The sequence below is a fragment of the Mya arenaria genome, chromosome 6 (genome assembly GCF_026914265.1).
Source record: "Mya arenaria isolate MELC-2E11 chromosome 6, ASM2691426v1".
In the NCBI taxonomy this organism is placed as follows: domain Eukaryota; kingdom Metazoa; phylum Mollusca; class Bivalvia; order Myida; family Myidae; genus Mya; species Mya arenaria.
Window position 1 is genome coordinate 58,277,549 of NC_069127.1, and position 16,737 is coordinate 58,294,285.

The 16,737-nt window shown below is 32.5% G+C and overlaps 1 protein-coding gene across 1 annotated transcript in view; it reads right to left on the minus strand.

Annotated features, from left to right (window-relative positions):
* Window positions 1-16,737, minus strand: part of LOC128238547 (dystrophin-like) — a 177,955-nt gene that overhangs the window by 136,649 nt on the left and 24,569 nt on the right. The window contains exons 6-10 of the mRNA XM_052954580.1: window positions 12,731-12,823; window positions 9,087-9,178; window positions 8,225-8,305; window positions 3,176-3,291; window positions 2,143-2,333 (exon numbers count right to left, since the gene is read on the minus strand). Of these exons, the coding sequence (XP_052810540.1) occupies window positions 2,143-2,333; window positions 3,176-3,291; window positions 8,225-8,305; window positions 9,087-9,178; window positions 12,731-12,823 (573 nt within the window). The remainder of the gene's footprint in view (window positions 1-2,142; window positions 2,334-3,175; window positions 3,292-8,224; window positions 8,306-9,086; window positions 9,179-12,730; window positions 12,824-16,737) is intronic.

A 16,737-nucleotide genomic window follows, 5' to 3' on the forward strand; every position in this document is an offset into this window, starting at 1 on the left:
GAATAACCTAGTTACTTTCATGAAATTAAATCACCACCCTCAATATATTTCTACTTTGTTTAATGAAAGGATATACTGACTGCAAGTCCATGTTCATTTGTTTGTCCAGGGTTATCATGTGACTAAAATCACTCCATTGCTTGGAAGGGTGTGGGGGAAAAATGGGGGGTAGGGGAATGTCTTTAAGGTACTGAAGGGACTGGGTGCGATTGTCTGCTTTTCAGATTTTCAGCAGAATTAAGGTTACTTTTCAATGAGCAAGATGGTGCTTAAACAGTGAATAGCATAACGGTGAACAGTACCAAATGGCGCATAGGAAAATATCACACAAAATCTAGATTGAAGAATGCTAATAGATACAAAACTGTTTAAGGGTATGAATAATTGTAAAGCCTGATGAATCACAGTCATTTTTTTGTCAATTTTCATACATGCATACCTGAGTGACTAATGCAAAAAATGAGTTCATGTTTTAAATATGGGTACTGTGGATCATTAAAATGTATATAAATTTATTGAATTTCAAATCTATTTTTTACTGCTTTAAAGTGACACTCTTATTCAAAATCAGTACATACGCATGTATAACAAACATCAATTTTGACTGATAAACCTTTTACTAGTTTAATTAGTTAGTTTAGTTTAAACTAGTAAAAGGTTTATCAGTTTAACCTTTTACTACTTACTAAATAATGCATTTATGGAAAATATTAATTACTGGTAACAAGATTGTATCCAGGTAATTAATAGCTGAAAGCAACACAAATATTAAATGATTGGTGAATGCTAAAACATTTACTGTGGTCTACCATAGTCTAATAAGGTAAAAATACCGTACTTAATGCTCATTTCTTTCAAATTAAACTCGGTATCCTTCCTAAAAACCATTGTATTCGACATTTATTCATCCTGTTTGGAATATTTAAACAAAACTATTAATTGTGGTATTAAATCTTATTTGGGAGTAAGAGTGCATCTTTAAAGCTATATATACATGACTAAACATGCAAATGAAATAACAGTGAACTTACTATACGCATACTGCACTGATATCGCGTAAAATGCAGTTTAAACCTTTCCTTTAATTTCTTATCCAGCGACATTGTCTTTGTTTTTTCAAGGTCATCCATGATTTATTTGTAAATCACTTTTCACTCACAAAAAAAGTATTTAAGTCAAAACAGGTATCAAGAAAATCCTTTCACTAAAACAAATAAGCCTTTCATCCAATTAGCAATAAAACAATCCGTTTATGAATTGTATTCACAACGAAAAACAGGATTTTTGTTTTGTTATGCAGGGAAATATTTGCACATGCACACACATAATTTTAAGGTTGTTAGGATTTCATGTCGGCGATATGACATTTACAGACATTTAATAACACATCTCTTTGTAAATCATGTCATAAATTTGTTTGCAAACAAGATGCAAGCTTTTGTTTAAAGATGATTATTAGGTATGCAGCGCAATGCTTATTATGATGACGATGGCTATGATGCTGACAATGATGAAGGTAATAAATATGAAAATATTGACAACAATAATGATGTTGATGATGGTGGTGATGATGATGACAGCAAAAATTTTTGATGTTGATGAAAAAAGATGATGATGATGATGACGACGACGATGACAACGATGATGATGACGACGCTGAAGATTATGATGATGATGATGATTAAGATGATGAGGATGATAATGTTGCTGATGATGAAGATAATATTAAGAGGATGATAATGTTGTTGAGGATGCTGAGGATGAGGAGGGTGAGGAGAAAAAGAGAATGATGATGATGATGATGATGATGATGATGATGATGATGATGATGATGATGATGATGATGATGATGATGATGATAAGGATAAGAAGGAAGATGAGGACGAGGAGTATGAGAACAACAATGAGAAGGCGGAGGAGGAGGAGGAGGAAGAGAATGAGGAGCAAAAAAGAATGAAGAGGAAGAGGATGAGAAAAAGGAGGAGAGAATGTTGATGATGATGAGGAGGAGGTGGACCATAAGGATGAAGTTGATGTTGATGATTATATTTAATTGAATTCAAATGACTTCCAGTCCAATAAGTTTGATTCACAACAGAATCCAAAACCAAAGATTAGTGAAAAATTGACAACAAAACTTACCCCAGATGTTTTCGACTCCTGTATCCCGATATTCATCGATTTTGAAAATGAGCCCGGTGAAATGGGCGTGGTGGGTGAGAGTGAGATGTCCCTATCTGGGTCAGTGGGAATATCTGTGTGGGGTAGGACTTTAAACAGACACGTCAGGTACATGATGATTGACTTCTTGTCAGGGGTCTCCACAGTAACATCTGAAAATTTATAATAATAGTTTAAGTAATAATAAGATGGCAAATTGAAACTATTTTAAGGTCATTTGGACAATAAATGAATCATTCATATTTATATTTTCCAATTGTAGCATATTATTATAAAGAATAATACCATAATCTAAAATCTGATTAATTTGAGTGTATGTCAATGTTGGTCTGGTTGTTGCGTCTTTTTCAGTCAAAAAAGGGGCTTTTTTCAACAATTATTAACAATAAGAGTTATGGCCTTGTTACTCATGTGCTTATTTTCACTTGCAAATTGACGTTACACCAAAGCTATGACAACATTGAACTTTTTCTCTACGACAAGATAATTTTAATAAATTGTTCCTCAAGATATTACTTCTTTTCCATTCCAACAACCTACTCTTCTATCTAAGTTTTAAGTTTTTTCGTTACCATAATGAAAGTCTGGTCCAAACTATAAAATTATTCGGATAATTATGAAAGAAGGCGCTCATAAATAAACTTTACAGCTACATTGTATATAGATCACTATCTCTGTTTAGAAATAACTTTCTCTTCAGATCAAGAAGTGGATCCATCACAAGTCTCTCGAGCGCCACAGTGAACAATTTTACAACCTTGCCTCGGCTGTTTTTGGCAGAAGCGCCTCAAAACTTAAAAAAGGAAAAATAAATAAAGCCATAACATAATATTTCTCTTTTTAGAAACAACTTTCTTGCAGAACCTAGTAAAGGATCAACCTGGATTTTTCGTGCATCACATTGAAAAGATGCTCCTGGTGAACATATTGACCTCAAAACAAAACTCATAAAATAAGTCTCTACATACTATCCCTCTGTTTATAAACCACCTACCCTCTGGATCAAGAAGAGGATCCACCCCGAGGTTTTCGTGCGCCACATTGAAAGCATGCTCCAACCTTTCTTCCGCTGTTTTTGAAAGAAGGGCCTCATAGTTAAACAACTCTGGCCTGAAAAAAAAGAAATATGAAAATATTACAGAAGGGCCTCATAGCTAAACAACTCTGGCCTAAAAAAAAAGAAAAAGAATTTTTTTTAAAGAAGGGCCTCATTTCCTCATAGTTGAACAACTCGGGCCTGACAAAAAGAAAGAAAACAAATATTAAAGAACAGCCTCTTTGTTAACTCTGGCCTGAAAAAAAAGGATAAGAAAATATTAAGTGTTATCTACAAAATTAATATGTCTCAAATTGCATTACTGAACTTGCAGGCATAGCAGGCTGCATCATAGTTCAGCTGTATTATCCAGCATAATTACATTATCAGGCTAGTAGCTAGACCAATTTCAAAGTGCGCGCACCAAACTAGGTTTTTGAAAAACGCTGTCTTCTAATGGTGCAGTTGTATGTAAATGTCAAGACGGAACATTGACATAAAATGATGATACGAAAAGGTCTGATATTTGGGAAGGTTTTGTTCTTTCTCTCTATTAAGAAAAATAAAGCAGAATGATGTGCAAGCATGGGTGTTTTTGCCTAGCGGTGGCTAATAACACCTGCACATAAATTGTGTGTTTATCCACCAGCAGCCTATTGTATAAACCAATGATAACCTGTCCACTGGTTATCTTTTGGCTATTTTGCACATTCCAATGATTTGATTGGTTAGCATGAATTATTAGAATTTTTTTGACCAATCAACATTTTGGTTAACATCAAATTTTAATTTTAAACAAATAAAGACATTGTTCTGCAATGAAGGAAACATAAGGCCAAAAAAAAAAATATGTCTGGTTCAGGAAACGTTGTCCCAAAAAATTAGGAGGGTAGGCATTTTTTCCATTTTTTTTTTTTTTTTTTTTTTTTTTTTTGACGTATGTTGTCTATGTGTAGACGATGCACAGAGCAGTCAGATCACTTTGTAACTCCCAGCATGTGGTATTGTGATGTGTGCTTGTTTCAATGCAGTCATTTAACCACATAATAACAGAGCATTTCAACCCTGTATTATCTGTAAGGACCACAATGGAAATAAGGTTTTATTTTAACTCTTTTTTGTGTTATCCTTGACATAAATGTTATATATGTTTATACATGTTTAAATTTGTATTTGTCATGTTATATGCAATTTTTATGTCGAATAAATCTATCTTATCTATCTTACCATGTATCATCTTTGTTTATTCACATTATTTTCCTTTTCTATGCTTGCTGTTTATGTACCCTATGCCTTTTAGTCACCCTCTGTACAATGCTAACCTGCACAAAGAGTTCACAAAAGAGATTCATGTACAACCTAGTATTTTATAAAAATTCCATTTTTTAAAGATTTCTGTCGACAATTTTGTTTAAAATATCTTGTAAAGATAAGTCACTTTAATACATCTCTTTTGTGAATTCTGTCATTGTAACAAATGCACATTGTGAGTGGTGTTGGTGGAGCTCCTCGAATACTTCCGAAGCTGTGCAACCATGCTGGACCGCTTTCATGACCTGCCGCTCTGCTCCATGTTCACATTTTTGGAGTTTTATGGCCATCAAAGTGGCTGGTGAACACGCCATGGGCGCCGCCATTGTTGTGCGCTCTATTAACCCAAAGATCGATATAAACGCGCTCTATCAACCCAAAGAGCAATAACTACAGAAAAGAAAATTTTCAATACGCAGTATAGCGGTTTTCGGCCGCGATTTCGAAAAAAAAGTTTAGGGTCGGCGGGTAAAAAATAGGGTCGGTCGGGTTTCCTGAACCAGACATATTTTTTTTTTTTTGGCCTAAGCTGAAAAAAACAAAACAGGTATAAACAAATCACATGAGCAATGGAAAACAGATAACATCATTTATTAGAAATCATATTTAATGACCCCTGCTAAACATTATAGAATAACTCTAGAATTATTCAAAATTAATTCTCGAATGTATTTCTAGAATATTCAAGAAACACTTTAAATGGCCGTTTATTTTAGAATCAAAGTTCTTAAATATTACTATTGAGCAAACCAAAGATTTAACCAGGTGCTTATTTTATATCATAAACTAGCACTATCAATTAATGCAAAGGTTTTTACGGGAGGGGGACTGACTTGTAAAACACTCTTTGATAACATTTGTAAACAATTATGGAGGCTTGATTTACTAGCTTGTTTATTCATGCAATCGTTAACATTTTTAGTACCAAACAAGTATTTTCAAATCTCATTGTTTAAATATATTATATTTCCATGATGTAATAATGCTTTCCTTCAATAAAAAACAGAAATAAAAAGCGTTAAGTACCATCTAAATCCTTAAAGGCAATTCTTAAATACATCAATGCCAGAGTATTTATTACTTAAAACATTTTAACCACTTAATGAAAATGTGTATATCTTTTACAACCATCGAAACGTTTTAGAGCTCAATTTCATTAGTTAAGTAACACTGACAAATCTCGTCTGCTCAGTGACAGCAAAGCAATTCTGTTCTGTTTAAGTTCATTGATGCTTGCATTGGGCACATTACGTTAATTCAACCTGGTTTTAAATATCTGTTTTGCATGTCAAACTGTAATTCTTCATTTTTTTTCTACTGTACCGTTCAACAAGACCACTTACCATATCACTTTCCATTTACTGAACAAATATGGTTTATATGGAAATATCCCTCATGTTACATGGAATACGGCCAGTCTCATGAATTAGCTATTATTGAAGGCGCACAATATATTATAAAGTTGATGCCAAAATATTTTTTTTTCATTTGAATGCATTTTCATGTTTAACTGATTAAACTTAAATGATTAAAACCAAAAACAAGCAAATGATTTAGGTACAGGTTATAAAAAATATTAACCTTTTTTTTTGATCATTTACAGTATGAGGCTATGAGGCCCTTCTTTATTTTTTTCTTATTTTTCTTTTTGGGGCCACAAATTCCCCAGTCAAAAAAGCGCCAAAAGATCGAGGTACCTCAATCATTTCTTTTTTCTTGTGATCGTTAATATCAAAGTCAAATGAGGTGAACATGATAATGCATTAAAAAAAATAACAAATTGCATCAACCTTATTGTGTGCCTTTATACCATCACTGATACAAATATTTGAGGCCCTAAAAGTTGAATTATACAGATGTTTTTTGTTGATTGATGGCCACAGGTTATTTTTAACAAGTAAATCTACTAATATATTTTATCAGGACCTGATGTGTGCCAATATTAAGATCATGGAACTATAATTATCTAACAATAAAAAAATATGCATACACTTTAATTAATTAAATATAGAAGAAAAAGCACTTTGACGGATATTTCGCTTTTTAAGAGAAATAAACTTTTTTTCACAATGACAAAAAATGAAGACATAGGTTGAACATGTATGATTATATGTATCACCTGAAGATAAAATTCAATATCTAAAACCATCCTTACAACAATACTTCACCTAATCTTAAAGTGGTCATATTTTAGTTATACGACTATACCCCCAGCAGAGCTATTGAAAAAGTGTCTTCATATGTTTTTTTGCAGACATTGCACGAGAATTTCGAGTAATCCCACTAGCCGATACATTGTCTTTAGAAAGGCCATGATAATAATCTCAAGTTAATCTTTCGGGAAAATATTTCTATTTATAAATCTGCATTTATTTATTGATTAATGCATTTATTTGCTTCCTAATACACATAATACACTTATTGTCTATAAGTCGGATACAGTTACTCGTATTTTCTTCTAAAGTGACGTCTTACAGACGTATTAAGAAACCATTTCGCTAGGATGAACACCAATTTTATCCATGGCTTTGCCTTGGACATATCCACGTTCACATTACACATGTAATTACAATTGTTTGTGTCTGAGCCTGCAAATCGTGGCAGAGTTCCTTTGAAGGCGCACAGTATGGGTTGATTCAAAAGAAATAATCTAATCTTAATTCATGATCATTTTTAACTCATCATTGATTTAATTGATAAAAAAGCATATCATTTAGGTACAGTTAAAAATATAAGCCTTTATAAATGTGTTTGGTTTTTTAATTAACAAATTCCCCAGATAAATAATTGCCAAGTAATGCTAATGTCTTTTAATATACATGTAACTAAATCATATGGCCTTTTTTGTTTTGATCATTTAAGAAAAGTGAATTAAACAAGTCATGACAATGCATTCATAAAAAATTATATTTGGGCATCAATTTATAATGTCCACCTTAGAAACAGTACTTTGTCCAATCTATTGCCAGAATAATTGCCAAAAGTCTTTTCCCATCATGGTGTTCCTCTTCTGTTTGACAAATGAGAAACAATTATTGCCCAATCTTGGAATTTCACTCAATACATTCAACAGACTATTCCCATGTCAGACATTTCCAGACTTCTACGATTTGCGTTCAGTACATTTTACCCTTAACAGCAGACATATTAAAAAATTGAAAATGTATTTTGAAATTACAATCCTCAAAATTTGAAAATTTAAATAAGCCTCTGGAAATTTCATTCTCCAAATTTTGAAAGCAAAAAGGGATAATTCCTCCTTGACGCCACTGGAAATCAAACTTGAATGGCTATATAACTGAGTATTAACAAGAGGGCTGTGGAGCCAACCCTAAATGTTAGACAAGAGGCATAACTCACCAATTATTAAAGTCACGAGTTAACTGCCTAAATTTCATACATAATGTGTATTGCCTTTGGTCAAATGTCTGTCACTAAGTTTCATATAAATATCTTGAAATTTTTAGTTTAATGGCCAAGGTTAAAGTTTCTGTAAGCCTTGGTTGCCTTCCTAAAAGTAAATGACAACGCTACAAAAATACCTTGACCTATTTTTAAAAAATTAAGAACAGATGAGCTAAAAACTTTTTCCAAATATTAATCGTTGCAATCATTTAGAAAGGGCATCCTTTTCTGATTCAAAATCCCGTTAATTTGTAACTCATTCACTCAATCAAAAGTTATCTTTTTACTTACTTGTATTTATGAATAAGGGCATTAAAGGCGAGACCAGATCGCCAACTTGTCGTGAAATTCTTTACATCAACGTCAGCATACCTGAAAAATAAAGATCTATTAGTATATTTATTATGTAACATAAAGTTTAAGAATCCATTATCTTGATGAGAACAATTATAGAGCTTTTAGCGAATTCTACTTTCAGCCTGATTTTGCAGCAAAATCGCTGGTTTGTAATAGGACATCGGAACAATCACGGCTAAACTTAGGTGTGTTGAATGTAGCAACAGTTGGGATCTGCAAATTTGACTTAAAATAACGCTTTACCAAGAACTTGCTTTTTTTTTTAAAAACAGACAGGTAAACATGGCAAACAGATGTAAATCGCCCAAATTCCCTTACCCCCTGAGGTAAGGTAATTACAGCACCTAGGGTAAGCATCTGGAGCCATATTCAAAACATAAAACCATCTAAATGAATGTATTAAAGAGAACTTTTTTAGCTTTTTTAACAGCAAATGTTTTAGACATTTTCCTTCTTTATTTTCATACTTTTGTATTAATTTTTCACAATAAACGTTGTTAGTTTAAACATTGTTTGCTTGTTTAGTGTAAATGGTTAATTGGTATCTTACATAACATACTTTGCTTAAGTTACTAATCCTTGAATGGAGTGGCACCGCACCACACCAGTAATGTACGCACCAGGTTTGTCTAGTGTAAATGGCTTATCAGCAGCTAACATAAACAGATACGTTCCCTAGTAACTTACCCTTGAGTGGAGTGGCCACACCACACCAGTAATGTACGCTCTAGGTTGGTTTGGCTTAAATGGCTTATCAGCAGCTTAACTTATACAGATACGTTCCAAAGTTACTTACCCTTGAGTGGAGTGGCGACACCACACCAGTAATGTACGCTCCAGGTTCGTTTGGCGCAAATCGTCCATCAGGTCTTTCATAACATCCTTCACCTTAAAATATTCAAAGGGTAAGAATTAGCGCATTTATCATGAGAAAATGGCTTCATATTTCTTAACACTACTACCAGTTTATTATTGAATGCTTAGATCAATTGATCCTCAAAGTATTTTCAAACCAAAGGGATTTTGACAAACTTTGAACTGTTGTTGTCTAATTCATGGCTATCTTTGGGCTATGTTTACAAACAGTCTTAAGTCTGAATTTAGTCTCAGACTCCGAAAAGACAAATTATTCTTCGTATTACAATCTTTTTACATAACTTGTTTAAATTTCACCCTAACCAAACCATTTATTTAATTTGTTGGCCTAGGAGCAATAATGAACCACAACTTGTAGTACATTACCCAACTAGTTTATATTTATAACAGTCAGCTGGTGCATTATAGACAAATGTTGACCTCAACAAGTCAAGAGTAAACAATGTGCAGGCCCATATTTACAAATCACAGTAAATACATTCAAAAACATGTCTGTGTATTAGATCATGTCTGTGTATTAGATCAAGGACATCTGCGTAGATCTTTTCACAGACAGGCTTTTCAGCTGGATTTTCCATCAGATATGCTACTTAAGACTATTTCCAGATGGTTTGAATCACAATTTTCATTGTTTAGAACCCAACAATTAACTATCCAGGCAAATTAGTCTTTGCGGTGAAAAGTTAAAAGCAGTATCTGTAAAAAGGACTATGATAAACATGTAATTATACAGTATATTTACATTAAATTTTCATAAATTTGCTTTCTTACTAGTATGAGAAATCAGTATTTCAAAAAGAAGATAAAAAGAAATCCTACTTCAAGGCCTTAAGTGATACTGATAGTAATATCTTGACTTCATGTTGGGTAATATTCATAACAAACTCAACCTAAAACAGCAACGAAAATATGCCAAACTATGACATTTGATGTAAGCTCTTTGTATTCAAATTACATTCATATCCGGACAGGGTGAATATGAAAAAGAATAGATTTTTTACTTGCAGTTATTTAGGAAACAGACCTGATTTTTGTATGGAGATTTCAAAATGTTTTCCATATGTTAAGTGTATACTATTATTTTTACATTCTCAGAAGCTACAGAACTATGGGGCTGTTAAATCAAGAAGATGATTGGCTGTTTTGTACCTAAGAGGGATTTTCAACAGTACTGAGTTATAGTTAGTGTTTAATTATGGTCGTTAATAAACAATTAAGTCGGCAAACCAGCTCTTCTAAATGGTTAAATGTGAATCTGTCCAGTGCTCTCATTGGTGGAGACATGGGCATGAACACTAAGTCTTGTCACTGTGGTACATCTCTGTGGTTACGTGGGTTAGAATCCCCTCCTATGTGACCTTGGTTCGATTCCCAGTCTGAGCGCATGTGAGTTTGATTTGTGGCGCCAAGGCCGACAAGTGGGTTTTCCCCAGGCACTCCAGTTTTCCCCACAACACCAGACCAAAAAATTGTTCTCACATTAAACCATGCCAACTTGTTTCACAATTGTTGCAAAATATATAAGTTTAAACTAAATCTCTCCTAGGAACAAAACCATTCCTCCAACAATAGCTGAGCCCCAATGTCCTAAGCTCAGTAGACATTTTTCTGCCTCAAACAAACATAAAAAAAAGACTTATAAGATTAAATTGTCAGTGGTCGAACATAGCAAAAGCCCTAAAGTCTTACACTGGAAAAATGCTCTCCAAGCTTGCTCAAATTCTGGATTTTATATATAGTATTAGCAGGGCTTGTTGATTTTTCTTATGCCAAGTACTAGTGTCAGAATTTTGGTTTGTTTATTGTTTATTTCTGAAAAATTAGCAAAAGTCAAGATCACTAAATCAGGCAACAACGAAAAAGCTTAGAAACTCCATGAAACAGCATATTGTAACCCACAAGTCACTTTATTGCTGTTTTACATGTTGTCGCCATTCATGTTACTTGTTCGACCCAATAACTGCCCATTCACCAGTAATAGGACCACCGAGAAATTACCGATCCCCATCACTTTATATTAGGTTTGTTTTCAATTATCCCTCCTGAGCATCCCGATCTTGCGCCAACATTACACATATTTTTCCTCTAGTAAATGGTTATTTTACCATCCTGAATAATCTAACCAGAGTTATTATCTCAGCAAGAAATGTGCTATAGGTCGGGGGGGGGGGGGGCATTTCAATGAAGCTCTTAGTCGATTTAAGTGAAAGTTATAGGAATGTGGCATAAGCTCTTAGTCGATTTAAGTGTAAGTTATAGGAATGTGGCATAAGCTCTTAGTCGATTTAAGTGTAAGTTATAGGAATGTGGCATAAGCTCTTAGTCGATTTAAGTGTAAGTTATAGGAATGTGGCATAAGCTCTTAGTCGATTTAAGTGTAAGTTATAGGAATGTGGCATAAGCTCTTAGTCGATTTAAGTGTAAGTTATAGGAATGTGTCATAAGCTCTTAGTCGATTTAAGTGTAAGTTATTGGAATGTGTCATAAGCTCTTAGTCGATTTAAGTGTAAGTTATAGGAATGTGGCATAAGCTCTTAGTGGATTTAAGTGTAAGTTATAGGAATGTGGCATAAGCTCTTAGTGGATTTTAGTGTAAGTTATAGAAATGTGTCTTAAGGTCTTAGTCAGTTTTAGTTTAAGTTAAAGAAATGTGTCATAAGCTTTAGATTGATTAAAGTGCAAGTTATAGAAATGTGTCATAAGCTCTTAGTCGAATTTAGTGCAAGGTATAGTAATGTGTCATAAGCTCTTAGTGGATTTAATTGTAAGTTATAGGAATGTGTCATAAGCTCTTAGTCGATTTTAGTGTAAGTTATAGGAATGTGTCATAAGCTCTTAGTCGATTAGAAGTTAAAGAAATATATCATAAGCTTTAGGTCGAATTTAGTGCATGTTATAGTAATTAGTCATAAACTAGTTATAGAAAAAATGCATCATATTTTGGTTATTTTGCTTCATATTTGTATGTGAATTGAACTCGAGCAAGTTCTAAAACAGAACTCAGAGTTGAGGAAATAAAAACAATCAATTTTTGCCATTTGTGACAACTTGTTCAGACAGATTAGCTGCACCTATTTTTACAGAAAATGCCAAAAACGCAACTTAAAAAGATTACATGTTATGTCTGTGACAACTTCAAAACAGTGTAACTGGTGTAGTTGGTAAATAAAATGAGTATTTTGTTAGATATTTCCTTAAAATTAAACCAAGAATGGTGTGTTATGTTGCAATTGTTGAGGATTATTATTACAGTCGAGACCCTTTCCCAGGGATCAGCCGAAATACTTTGAGCCTCGCAGTTATCAAGCAAAGGAATGCTTACATAGAGTAAATTTAACTTACAACAGTCCATACATCAAGTTTGAGCCAACAAGTTTTGATTGAATCAATAATATTTATATTTGATCAAAATGGTCTTGCCTTCACGTCCCCTTCTCTTTTTTAAACAAAATGGATAACTTGTATTTATATTTTAATTGTGGCATCACTGTTATTCTGGCCGGCTAAATTCTGTCACACCAAGAATTCAATTAGTATGGCATTATGAAATAATATTTATCATACCTGCCAATGTAGAATAATGGACCAAACAAGACCTAGCGTCAGTTTCTGGTTACCGTCCACAATGTCATTGCTGCTAATGTTCACAAGCTTAATCTGCAAAGGAAATGAATAACTCATAAGAATAGCTATCAAATTAAAAAGCATTTATGATAATGTTTTAAAGAGCAAATTCATCTAAACAAATTCAACTTTCTGAAAAACAAGCTTGCAATATATATATATTAAACTTCGATTCTGAAAAGGCATCTTGAAAAGGCATGGAAAACAATTCTTATTCTTAAGACTTGCATTTGAGTGCTGACTTGTTTATTGCATGTACTTTGTTGTCATGGAAAATGTTCAATAACTAGTGTGTTGTATAAGTGAATAGCATTGTAATTTGACTTTTCCCATGATAGTTAATTAACAAAGGGCTAAGTCTTCCTAAACTTATTGCAGTTTCAATATGTATGTGAGATAATGTTCAGACAAAAATGTAGCAATAATGGTTCATTATTACAAATTTCACAAAATTAATACATCATAAAACTAACCTCTTATATTGTATGTGTATACTTAGTAAAATTAAAGATTAAGATAAATTACATCATAAAAGCTATGTTGGAAAGATAATAATATATAATTATTGTTCATTTTTGTTTTAATAAACAATTGAATCTACAGCTTGGCTAAAAAAAATAAAAATAAAAAGTTCTCAGACTTTGGCAGGAATGGCTATTTTGTTACTTAGCTAGCCTAAGTGCAGAAACGGCTGAATTCAACCCAGTAAATGACAAAATAGAAAGTTGGTGGTGTTTTCATCAGAAGAAGTCTAGATGATCAAACCCGACTCTGTCTAGCCATAGCCATCCAATTTGCGGAGGCACATATGTATACGGTATTAAATAAATTAAATTTATAAATTATGTTTGTCGTGCAGTAACTATTTATTTATGTGATAGTTCTTCAAAGTGTGATTAACAGCATTTTGACAAATAATTTGTTCCTAATTTTTACATAAAATTATTGTGAACTTATAAGTAAAGAGTTAAAACCAGGTTTTTTCTGCATTTGTGTACTTAAAATGTTATAAACAGACAGAAATCTGCTGGAGCATCAATTACCCCAGCATGAAAATGATACTTAATGTTTACAATAAAAATAGCAAGGGGTTATTTGACCTTCACATTTATCTACAACAGTTATTTCCATGTTATTTCATTTTTTAAGCTACAGCCAACATATTAAAGCTGCACTCTCACAGATTGAATGTTTTGACACCTTTTTTATTTTTTGTCTTGGAACGAGCCAATTTTTGCGAAAATCCACAGAAATCAGTTTAATAATATACAACTGCTAACAAAAATTAGATCGCAAATTTTTATATTTAAGTTAAAAAATTGATGTTTTATGCATTTTCCTTAAACTGCTAGTAATGGTTTAAGCCATAAAACATTTATTTTCGAACAGAAATATGAAAATCTACGATCTGATCTTTTGTCAGCAATCTTATATCATTGGTTTGCAGATATTTACGCAAAAATTTGCTCTTTCCAAGACAAAAAATAACTCTTTCCAAGACAAAAAATAAAAAAAGTTTAAAAAAGGTAAATCTGTGAGAGTGCAGCTTTAAGCTTTTGCAAGATGATAACAATTCTGAAGACATTGGGCCAATGTTTCACAACTTTGTTAAAGTTATAATGACTTAGGGACATATTTTTCAGAAACTTTGTTTATGTTAACTAGAACGTCAACTACTTTATGAAGAAAGGGATATATTTAGATAAAACAAGTACAGTTGAAGCATCTGTCTCCAAACTCATTAAAAAAAACCACTGCAAATTACAAATGTATTCATGACAAAACTAAAGTTACTCAAACATTTTGAGTGGTGAATGCAAAAAAGTGCTATGTGACATTAAAAAAAGAAGAAGATAAAACCTTTTCCCTTCACCCCTCAAAATGTTTAATTAACTTTAGTTTTGTCAACAAGATGACGTTGTTTGTTATCCTTTAGGAAGTTCTGAACAAGCGACACACAATGTTTTGCCAACACATCAACTTTATTTCTTCGAAAGACATAAAAAAAAATTGACTAGTCAACAGATTTCATTCCGTTTTTGGAAGTCATAATACCAAACATATTCCAAATTGCCACGAATTATCGACAAATGTTAACCCATGATAGTTGAATGCAAATAAGAAATTGCATCATATAATCTCAGATTTCACATTCCTGGCACATAATGGACATATATTTGCATTTATATGTCTGGATATACCACATTATTCTGTCTTTCAAACCATATGATAGCCCTACTGACGTTGAAATCATTGAAATCGTGACGCACTTATCACCTAGATTTGAAAATATTATATACATATAACAAAACTTGACTTCTAACATCGGTATTTCGTTATCAATTTTTATTTTTGAAAATCTTGTCCCCAAGTAATTTAAACCTAATTTTCGACCTCTGAGTTATTGAATTGTTCAATATCACTCCTGATGGAAGTCATTATTTATATCAAATGTCTTCATATAGTTTTATTAGTAAAAATTTTCCTAAGATTTACTTAAACAAATACATATTAACAAAGAGATATAAGGTCTAAAAAAAAATATTGATTGTTTCAGGTAACCCGACCCTACCTTATAAAACTGCCAATTTGAAAAAAAACACACACACAAAAACACAGTCTTTCCACCATAAAAATAATTTTAATTTAATAAACTATAATTTCTGACAAAATAAATTCAGCTCCATATACAACAGCAATATATGAGTGACATTTGCAAGAGATATCAATATTTGCACAAAAATAATTTTGACAAAGTATATTTGAAAAAGAAAAAAAATCCCTACCTACATACCCTACCTAGAGTAAATTCAGGGATGTTACCCTAAACAAACATTTTTTTTAAGGTCTAATTATAAAAGTGTTATCCTACAATCTCTTTCTGCAAAATATATGCACACAAAAAAATAGGTTTGGCTCACTCAGCTTTCTCAGTATATTGCATGTTTCAGATTACTGTTTTCATATCATATAATGCACCAGTCAATTGTAACCACGCCACCCCCAGGTCCAGGGAATAGCGGGGACTTTGACTTTCAGTCCAAACAACCCCAATTGACTGGTGCATAAGCAATGGGTTACTTAAATTACTTAAAGCTGCACTCTCACAGATTGAACGTTTTGACAACTTTTTTTATTTTTTGTCTTGGAAAGAGACAATTTTTGTGAAAATCCATGGAAACAAATTAAATAAGACTGCTGACAAAAAATTAGATCGCAGATTTTTGTATTAAAGTTCAAAAATTGATGTTTTATGCATTTTTCTTTAACCATTAGTAACGGTTTAGGCCATAAAACCATCATTTTCGAACAGAAATATGAAAATCTACGATCTTATTTTTTGTCAGCAATCTTATATCATTGGTTTGCAGATATTTACGCAAAAATTTGCTCTTTCCAAGACAAAAAATAAAAAAGTTGTGAAAATGGTAAATCTGTGAGAGTGCAGCTTTAAATTAGGTAAGTGACATGAGTTAGGAAATGACTTCAGACACTAATATATATACCCGGGCCCAGAACTTGATTCTTAGATAAAACTTGTTACGCCCAACCAGCAAAAATAATACATAAGATAATATGTAATGAAATAAATTTTATCTCCAATACATCAGATAATTTGAAATGAAATAAATTCTATTTCAGTCAGGTTGTGAGCGTTATATAATGAACCAAAAATATGTTGAATTAAAACAACTGGGAAAAAATCAATATGTAACCCTGTATTTATTTTCTTTGGAGATTTGCATGTAATGTGGTAATTTTTCACAGAATGCTCATCTTGTGCAGCTGGTGTTTTATCTTTATGGGGTGATACAAAAATGATGAGGACTTTTCTTGTATCTTTTGAACGCACTGCTCTAGGCAATTCATATTTTCCATGCTTGGTACTACATAATGACAACCCGGCCTTGAAATATTCAAAATTTAAATGGAATTTCGGCCAACTA